Source organism: Montipora capricornis, chromosome 5 (assembly GCF_036669925.1).
Source record: "Montipora capricornis isolate CH-2021 chromosome 5, ASM3666992v2, whole genome shotgun sequence".
Taxonomy (NCBI): Eukaryota; Metazoa; Cnidaria; class Anthozoa; order Scleractinia; family Acroporidae; genus Montipora; species Montipora capricornis.
Window position 1 is genome coordinate 7,265,509 of NC_090887.1, and position 10,000 is coordinate 7,275,508.

The following is a 10,000-nucleotide window of genomic DNA, read 5'->3' on the forward strand; positions in this document are numbered from 1 at the left end:
CTGTCTCGCCAATGTATAATTTATTGCATAACGTACAGGTTATGCAATAAATGACATTTGCGGAGGTACATGTGAAACGTTTCGTGATCTTAACAGACCGCTTAGGTCCCGATATTTTGCTCGTGTTAGGAGTGAAAAGACAAGTTTGCATCGTGAGCGCGTGCATTTGAAAGTGCCGGGTTGCTCGTTGGTTTTGAGTGCGTTTCTAACTAAAAAGTTATCTACGTTTTTGTCGCGTTTGAATGAAATGAACGGAGGTTGCGAAAAGATTCTACCAGTCTCGGGATCATTTGGGAGTGATTTAAAGTTAGTAAGAATGATTCTTTTGACTGCGTGATTATGAGGATGGAAAGTGAGGGGGAATGGGATTCTGTCATTCTTATCCTTTTGTGACGTTTGTAGTGCTGACTGTCGATCGAATTGTTATGCGCGACGAAGGCCCGCTTTGAGCACAGAGACAGGATAGCTGGACATCGTCACAGCCATCACAAGAACTCCATTCCTTATTCATCAATTTCTTAGACTTCGACGTCTATGAAGTAATGACTCCGATTTGTTTTTTGCACATGGCATTATCCTACTATTAAACAGGGCGAGGGGTCTTCACTGCTGTACAGTTAAGAGTAATAATTAGCACAACATTATTAACTAGCAGTAATCATAGGTTGTAAGTGAGGTGCGTTCGATTCCTATTTTGTCATTGACAGGGCATTTGAAAGTAGCTGTATATTTTGGGGAGAATCGTTTTGTGCCATTTTCTAGTATTTGTTCAGCAATGAAGGTATCACACAATAAGTATTTTGACTGTTATCTTGTTGCTAATAATTTTATTAAAACAAGTATTATTATTATGGAATACATGTGTTGCAATGCAATATGAATTTTGCGGGATATCAGTGGATAGTCAAACAGCATGACTCCCCAGAGAGAGGGTCACCCATCCAAGTATAAAACCCCGTCCAACGCCAACAGGACTTGACTTCCCTACTATCACACGAGATTGAGCCGGACTATTTGCCCCAGAACAAGGTGTTGTTCAAACGCTAAAATCGTATGGCATCACGATCAATACCCGAGGGACTTCCCGCAGGACTGACACAATTAGAATGCACTCTCCTCAAACGCAATAAGAAAAGGGAAAAAAAGGAAAGGAACTTTATTTAAGTGTTTAGTCTTCTAGCACTGCAGCACTAATCGGGGACACTGTAAACTGAAATCAACAACTCAAATCAAGAGATACTGAGAACTGAGAAGGATAACAGTAACGGAAATATAAAGAATAAAAAAGTAGGCGAACAGGAAACTAGCAAACAAGAAACAAAATCCTGAATGTAAAGTGTAAAAAGCACATGTTGAAATTATGTTGCTGTAACTCTGTTATCGGTCTAGGTCACTTTAACCATGACTTCTTTGGCAAGTTGCTCGAAAGTGCAATGACCATTCTTTTAAATTTTTTTCTCTTAGTTTGCAGTGCTTGTCTGGGCTTAGAGTAACAAAGTATTCTCCAAGCTTTTTATTGTTTGTATTAAAATATTGTCGACAAGAGAGTTGGTTAAAGGCAGAAGACACCCTGGTGCTCAATCCAAATCTGTGTCAGAATCTGTGCTATCCTATTCCAGGCTCTCAGATAGTCAGGAAAGCAAAGCGGAAAACTGCATGCGAAAAACAAGTTTTTTATTGTTTGTATTAAAATATTGTTGACAAACACCCAAGCACGAACCCACTCGTTTTTCACACACAGTATTCTTTGCTTTCCCGACTGTATCTGGGAGCCTCGAACAGACTAAAACTGTGCAATCCAAAGAATCAGGACTTCGGTCGTGCCAATTCACATTTAACCTGAATTATTAAATAAAGATGTATGTATGTATGTATGTATGTAATCTTTGAAATGTTACCACAAGGGGAAAAGGATAATATATATAATGGGGATGACTAAAGTTATAAATCACTTTGTTTCGTCTGTTTGTGACACAAAAATAACCAACAAAGTTGGCCGCTCTGAATCCAACAGGTCAACAAATTTCACAACAGTTTAATTAAAGTAAATGTGTCCAAACTGAAATGGAACTCCAGAATTTTTATTTTGGAAAATTTTTATTCAGTACTTCTTCATCAAGTTCTTGATATTCCTTTCGATTGCTTTCCTGGGATGTTTCCCAAATTTTCGGTCGAATATCCAGCAATGGGTAAAATTAATTTTTCCTTCCTTCCGCTATCCCCGTGACTCGAATTCCAAAGATGAATAAGATTCAGTCCATATATCAATTCAAAGAGACACACTGGCTACTGTAATTTTGAAGTTGACCAATTGCAAAACTCGTCAAATTTTATCCTCAAATCGCCCGAAAAATTAACAGCATTTAAGTTTATTGTTAAAATAATTTTCACCAAGAAAACTATCCTTTCAGCCGAACAGCATTTGCCAAACAGAGCCAGTGTTACCGTTTTCAAATATCGAGTGATATAAAGCACGTCTCCGCTTGTCGACGACCTTGCGTGACTCCTCTACATTATTTATGGTAGGTACGTAAATTGTAAAAGAAATTGAACATTTAGAAAACTGGGGCTTCCTTGGTAATGGTCACTTCCCCAGGATACTCATAATTTTACAATGCTTTTCAACATATTTGTCAATCATTAGTTAAAGTCGCTTATCCGTGTTCTTTAAAATTGTTTACAGACGAAACAAGACTCGAAGAACTGCAGTGCTGTACATTTGTGCTCTCGGAGGTGTAAACATTTTCAAATTGCTTTTAAGATCTTTAGATTTCGAAAAAGTAAAATGTTTATGATGGCTTTTTTTCTCTCTTTCATTACTATTATTTTTTGTAAAGATACCACTAAATTGTAATAAATAAGACTTCTTTTTTTTAATACTCCCATTTCCTATGGCCTATAACAATTACACAGTTTTTGAAAAGTTGTAACCCATGTACCTTTTTGATCTTGCCTTCTTCCGGCGCCGAGAGCCAACGGCCATCTTTTCTTTCTTTACATTTCCTATCAGCGTTGGTTTTTCCTTGATTTCGATCCTAAGCTGGTTGAGGACAACCCCACCATCTCGGGTTGAGGGACCACCTATTGCACTCTGCTGAAACATCAGAGACAAACTTTAACTTCTCATTTAACTTCAGATAGCGTGGAAATATGTGCGCGAATACGAATTCAACATTTGCTTTCCGCTGCAAACAGGAAATTACGATAAGCTGACTTACAAGCATTGAGATCTAGATGAAGTCTCGTTGTGTACGTTCAAGCCGTCCAAAAGATGTCTCCTCTGTCCGTTTTGACCTGAAAATAACCGAAAATTGATCACACACTGTACGCTAAACGGCATGAAACGACAATCTCTAGAACAACCATGCGATCCAAAGTCGATGACGCAAAGTAATCAAGAAAGAGCTTCCGCTTTTCGATTAAGGAACGTGACAAAAACCCACAACCTTGTTTAACCTGTCAGTTTCATTTCAAAACAATTTGTCTAGTTTTAAGAATTGTGACTGTAAACCGGAAATTCACACAATGAGACTGACCTTTCAACCGGAAGTAGAATTATATGGGTGGTTACAAAGCGTTGAACTGTTTTTGGCCGCTTCGGCAAACCGTTTTAAAAGAAAGAAGAGTTTCCCTCAACTTTCTGTGTATTTCACACTTTGTTATGCCTTAGGAATGACGGTGAGTTGATTACAAGGACTACTTAAAGCTTCGGCTTGGTTTGAACGGCATAAAACTTATTTGTGTGTGCTCGTTTTTTAGTCAAGTGAGTCTGCGATTTCTGCCTCAGCGACTTACGTGGAGAACTATCTGGAGTGTGAGTACAAAAAACTATTGTTTTTATTATTTACAAAATCCTCGATATATATTTTTTTTTCTTGCTGGAAAATGAAGGTTAGGCGGAGGCTGGAAAAGAAGTGTTTTTTCTTGTATAGCCTTCTGAAGTATAATACGATCTCCCAAGTGTATGTATGCAGTTTCGCAAGGTTGATCTTTGAATCTGTAGAGAGGCGAAAACTTGTTTTCTATTTTCTCTTTTAAATCATTATGCGATGCTTTAGCCTCAACAGACTTTTCATTTTGTATTTTTTCGCTTGCTTCGCTTTGTACATGATTTAGAAATTGATTATAGTAAGCTTACTTTGTTTACGGTGAAATTTTAAAACATCATTAACACCAACTTTTGACGGCTCAAAACGTCGCAGAATACGTAAATCCTAAGACTTATTTATAGTCTATAAATTGTTTTCTTGATAAAAGTCTCTATTTTTGTCACGTTCTTTCAAACTGTCACGTTCTTTGTGCACGCGATTTTCGAACTGTGGCGTCATCACTCCAACATGTCACGCAATTCTGGTGCGTACGTGATCGGATAGAAGTTTGCACTTTTTTGACACCCACAAATATTGTATTGTCCATTGTTCAAAACAATATTTGCAAATAAATTATAGAGTTGCCACCCTTCTATCATTCAAGATTATATTTACAGAGCTTCATGATAGCAACAGTATTAAAATAAATATTTTACACCCACAAGGCAGATTTTTGAAGATATGTTTCCCACATGACTCATGCCATCATCAGTTTAATGTGAAGTTGTGTCCTTTATTTCTTTTATTATGACCTTGTGCCCTTTTTTTCTTTTATCATAACCCTGAAGGATGGTTAAACTTGCCATGTCCTTTCTATTTTTGGATACATGTCCTCAGTCATGAATAAGAAATTGTTTTCATTTTTTTCTTGTAAAGCAAGCTTTGTACACATTTTAACTGGTTCTAACCAGTTGGCCCAAGAAAGTCACCTTTCAAGGGCATCCAAGGATAATCTTCGGTGAAATATGTGTTCGGGAGAGTCAAGCTGTTCTAAGAATTTCAGTTATACGTTGCCAAACAGCTATAGATTTCTTTACTGAAACATCACCTAAAAGATTCACAACCATGGGAAAAGTAGTTGCTTACGTTTTCAGAAGGGATATTTTTGCAATTTTTGGCATTGTTTCCGATGAGCAAATGGTTTACAGGGAAGTTCTTAAAAGGTAACGTTTATCTAGCAGTTTCTGAAGGGAAGATTTCATTCCCTAAAATTGTTGGACACATCTGTTTAGAATGTCTTTATACATTACAAGGAGCCTAGAAGTGTCTCTCAAAGGCTTTTGTCTTAAATTTTTCATTGGGTACCCTTGACCTTCATTGATTTGTATTGGGACACAGCATTATCTTGCTTCAGTTGATATATGATTCAGTGTGCTTCTGAAAAGATTTGCAGCTGCAGTTCAGCTCAGTGTGGTAGCAATGCAATAATAATAATTGTTCACTCTTTTTTTTTATAAGAACATGTAATTTTGGGTCAGTGTGTCATGCAATAAGGAAGCCATGTTTGTTAAAGTGCTACTATGATGTCGCTTCCTTTTTTTCTTCAGATTTTGAAAGTCTGGCTGGCAAAAAATTTGACCTTTGATTTTTATCCAAAGGCTGTTTGCTTTGATTGTAAGTCTTGGATTTCACTGTCTGCCATATGTTCAGAACTGCGTGATTGGACCTCAGAGGGTTAAATCTAGGTGTACTTTTACTCAGTGTAAAAATGCAGCTTGTTATACATGCAAAACGCCAGTTTAAAAGTTGAAAGCCTGAAATTCCTGTGATGCATAGTACTTCAACCACATACACACACATAGCATTCTTAAACTACATGTAGTCAGCCTTTGACATCATTTTCTCCTCGATCCAGCTCTCTCAAGATTTTAAAGTTAGTAATGGTGGACCATTGAATAGGAAAAATCCAGTTCAAATAAACAGGTGTCCTTTTGAAATCAAGGCTTAAAACTTGGGTCACTTAAGTCGTGTTGACATTAGGCCTCGATTATGATCAAATTATAATTGAATTAAATATGAAACGGGCTCACATCAACTAATTAGAGTCCCTGATTATAATAATTATTATTGGATTATGATTACTTTGAACAAACAACCTCAAGGGGGTTGTGTGAAGTAATAATTACTTTTAAGTGCATAATTGAACAGAATGGAGAATACATGATGGTATGAGCCCACGAAACTGCTAATTGCTTTAATGGAGCAAAGATTTGGATTTTTCTTCTTCTATTCTCGGAAGCTATCCTTGGTTCTCTTCTCACCTCAAGTATGGTGATAATGATAATGATGATGATAATGGTGGCAGCTGCACGGTATGGTGTCATTTTGTCTCACACTGAGAGGTTACCCTGCCCATTGTATTCAAATTTTTCGTAGATGTGAACAGAACCATAATTTAATAAAATTGAATGGAGTATGATAGCCTGAATTACACTTCAGTTGATTATAATCAATGTTGAGTGTGAACACGGCTTTAGTGTTTAGTTAAAGTGCTCCTACGACCAAAAAATTAATTTAAATTTATTTGTATTTGGATTTCAAAACAATGTTAACTAAACAGTAAGTGACCCAAGTTTTAAACCTTGATTTAAAAAAGACACCTGTCCATTTTGCTATTTAATTGTGAGTCCTCCATTACAAACTTTAAATTCTTAAGAGAGCTGGATCGAGGAGAAAATTACATCAAAGACTCTGCAATGCAATGCGAGTATGCATGGCTGAATTAATATGCAGCACAGGAGTTTCAGGCTGTTTTGCATATATGAGAGTCAGTGAGTCATTGCCAGGCACAGTGGCATTGTGGTTAGAGTGCTCGACTCCAGATCAAGTGATCCGGGTTCGGGTCCTGGCCGGGGACATTGTGTTGTGTTCTTGGGCAAGACATTTTACTCTCACGGTGCCTCTCTCTACCCAGGTGTATAAATGGGAACCGGTGAATCTAATGCTGGGGGTAACCCTGCGATGGACTGGCATCCCATCCAGGGGGAAGTAGAAATACTCCTTAGTCGCTTCATGCTACAGAAACAGGAGATAAGCGCTGGCCTGATGGGCCTTCTTCTTTTGCACGCTGAAATTTTAAATTAAGCTAGTGCGTAAATGACGTCACTTTTCCCTAGATCCAACTCTCTGAGGTCCAGTCAGATCGTTTGGAATGGGAGTAATTGCAGACCGTGAAGTCAAAAACTTACACTGGAAGTAAACAACCTTTGGATAAAAATCAAAACTCAAAATTTTGCCAGTCATTAGTGTTAGGAAGTGAAAAATCATTGATCATAGTAAGACTTGAACATAGTGTTTGAAATCCCAAAAAAAAGAAGAAGAAAAGGAAATTGATTTTTGGCTCATAGTAGCACATTACAGTCAACTCTCTCTTAATGGACACCTCTGTAAGACGGACACCTGGTGCTGGTCCCGGCCATTTCTTAGTCATTTTACTATAACCAAACTCTCTATAAGACGGACACCTCCATAAGATGGACAACGGACACTTTGAAATCGTCAACGGACACTTGTGAGGTGCTGAATGTGACCGCAAATTACGATTTAGGGAAGAAAAATTCTTGTACGTGACTCTTTTGAACACCAGACGTTTAATTGACAGTTCTTATCTTGTCGCCGGAATACATACAGTACAAGTTAAAATTAAATCAGTCATTGTCCCATTCAAAAAACTTGGAGGTGACAACCAAATTGCATTGTAATCTAAAACAGGTAGGTTTCATTCAAGCGAATAACTTAAAACGAACTTATCTTATCTTATCTTATCTTAAATTTCCTGGGGTCATGCTACGCCGACTCTCTAAAAGCCGGACACCTCTCTAAGAGGGACAGCTGAGGCCGATCCCGATGGTGTCCGTCTAAGACAGAGTTGACTGTACTGGTAATGTTAAAAACATCCCTAAGCAACAGAGTAAAATCTCCTGCTAGACTACAGTTTTACATTTCTTTTGCCCTTATTTAGACTACTCGCAACAAAAAATAACAAATGAGCAAAATACATGTATGTGTTCTTTACTGACTCTTACCATTAGTATGTTCTTATAAATTTTGGTCAATTTGACAGCCTGAATGTTCTAAACTTATAAGAAAGGTTCTTAAGAAATTAAAATAGTGTAGTTACTGTAGTGGAAGTGTAACACAGTTTAACTAATGGGAAAAAAAGTTTTGAAAAAGCAAAGAAATAAATGAAGCAGTTCCTTGCCAAATAAGTAAAAAGAAAAGTCCCATAACTATACGTCAAAAGAAAATTCTAAAAATAATGTAGAATGTTTTTGAATTATGTGTTCTGTTGTAGCTTTTTCTTTCTTTTGGTAACCCACCCGTATGTACTACTACTACTACTACTAATAATAATAATAATAATAGTGGGTTAGTAATAGAGAGATCAAGTGTGCAGAGAAGACGAGTAAGTACGCTCCGCTGCGGTATGAACTAAGAATGAGATACCCGGGGTACAAGATTGAGCAGCATACCGTAATATCATACCGGTAATAGACGCGCTAGGAGGGAGCTCGCGAAGTGTCAAGGAAAGCTTATATTTACCCCAATTGGTTGGCAGTGGCCGATGTAATTCAGTGCTCAGGAACATGCAGAAAACTGTGGTCTCTAGCTCCCTTAACATTGCTAGGACCTTCAAGGTCCTGTCGGATTAAGTCTTCAGACGACATAAGTTCCAAGCATAGTAGGTTCATAGGTTCATAGGTTCATAGGACATTTATTTTTATTTTGGGGTGAAGGGAGACACCATTTTAGAACCTTTAAATTTTAACTGCGTGGGAGTGATAATTGAATAGGCTACGCATTTGGGGCCCTATATCAATAATTTATTTGTAATCTGAGGCATTCAGACGTGTATACTGCTATAATAATAATAATAATAATTGTAGTAGGTGCATCGTGTTCAGTGTCAAAGAAGCTGGCACTTACTTTTTTTGTAAAAGACAGACCTGGTTTACTAAAGTAAAAAAAGATAGTGATTTAATCAGCCAAAAAAGTGGGGAGGCTAAAGCCCCCCACCCCCTGCACGGTCCCTGTAATAATAATAATAATAATAAGTCTCAAGATTATTTAGCCAAGCACAAGTGCTCTATTGATTGGGGAGACTACAAATCAAACCAAAATTAATAAGGTTTTTTGAGGAGAGGGAAAAACCGGAGTACCTGGGGAAAAACCTCTCGGAGCAGAGTAGAGAACCAATAAACTCAACCCACATACCGCATCGAATCTGGGGATAGATCCCGGGCCACATTGGTGGAAGGCGAATGCTCTCACCACTGCGCCATCTTAAATAGAGGTTGTTCGCAGGTTATTCTTTTTTTATCAGAAGCCTTTAAATAACAAAATGCCTAGTTGACTTCCTGTCAAAATAATACTAATCCAATATTCAAAACCATTTTATTTCCATGAAAACTGAAAATTTGCTGTTTTGAATGCAGTTCATTTCTTTCATGCAACATTTTCCATGTGAATACAGTAGTTTAATGTCTCTGTTCCTTATCTTTGTGTGCTAACTACTAGTTATGATCAAACATTGACTCCAGTTGGCATGGCAGTTGGCATGCATGCAGTTGGCATGAACTGTTTCAGCATGTCTGATCAACTTACGCCATATTTACAATGTTGCAAATTTGATCCAATTTATAAATATTGACACCATATGCGCAGTACAGGATGCACAGTGCAATACTGAGGAATCACCTTGATAGATTTTGCTTTGTCTAACACCAGACAATTTTACTCGTCAATAGACGTTTGAGGTGTGAATGGGTTAATTAAAATGCATTTCAACTCAAGTATTTATTTTTAAATTCAATGAAATATATTTTCCCATTTTGTCTTACGAAATTCCAATGGCTTTGAAGATCTCCTATAATAATAATGAAGTCTATTTTTAGACTGCCAACTGCATTTAACGCTCACTTGGGTACTAAATGGGGACAATGTACAGAACTAAAATCGAATCAACTCATATCAAATGTAACGTTGGTTTTTGAAGAGAGGGGAAAACCAGAGAACCTGGAGATAAACCTCTCAGAGAAGAGTTCGACATGTAGAGAACCAAGCAATTCAATTCACATTTGATGCTAAGTCTAGGAGTCAAATCTGGGCCACATTGGTGGGGTGCGAGTGCT

The 10,000-nt window shown here is 37.5% G+C and overlaps 2 protein-coding genes across 5 annotated transcripts in view; one reads left to right on the forward strand and one right to left on the reverse strand.

The window, feature by feature from the left end:
• The window catches only part of LOC138049302 (uncharacterized), a 44,377-nt gene extending 40,914 nt beyond the window's left edge, over positions 1 to 3,463 (reverse strand). Inside the window, exons 1-3 of one of the 3 annotated variants that reach the window (XM_068895520.1) lie at positions 3,364 to 3,463; positions 3,219 to 3,294; positions 2,940 to 3,091 (exon numbers count right to left, since the gene is read on the reverse strand). In XM_068895520.1, coding sequence (XP_068751621.1) covers positions 2,940 to 3,091; positions 3,219 to 3,224 — 158 coding nt within the window. In that variant the 5' untranslated portion in view covers positions 3,225 to 3,294; positions 3,364 to 3,463. Of the gene's footprint in view, positions 1 to 2,939; positions 3,095 to 3,218 lie in introns of all 3 variants that reach the window. The other 2 variants (XM_068895518.1, XM_068895519.1) reach the window with 2 other exon arrangements.
• Positions 3,464 to 3,559: 96 nt separating this feature from the next.
• Positions 3,560 to 10,000, forward strand: part of LOC138049305 (inhibitor of growth protein 1-like) — a 27,975-nt gene continuing 21,534 nt past the window's right edge. Inside the window, exons 1-2 of one of the 2 annotated variants that reach the window (XM_068895523.1) lie at positions 3,560 to 3,678; positions 3,760 to 3,814. In XM_068895523.1, the coding sequence (XP_068751624.1) occupies positions 3,673 to 3,678; positions 3,760 to 3,814 (61 nt within the window). In that variant the 5' untranslated portion in view covers positions 3,560 to 3,672. Of the gene's footprint in view, positions 3,679 to 3,759; positions 3,815 to 4,751; positions 5,033 to 10,000 lie in introns of those variants that run through there. The other variant, XM_068895524.1, reaches the window with a different exon arrangement.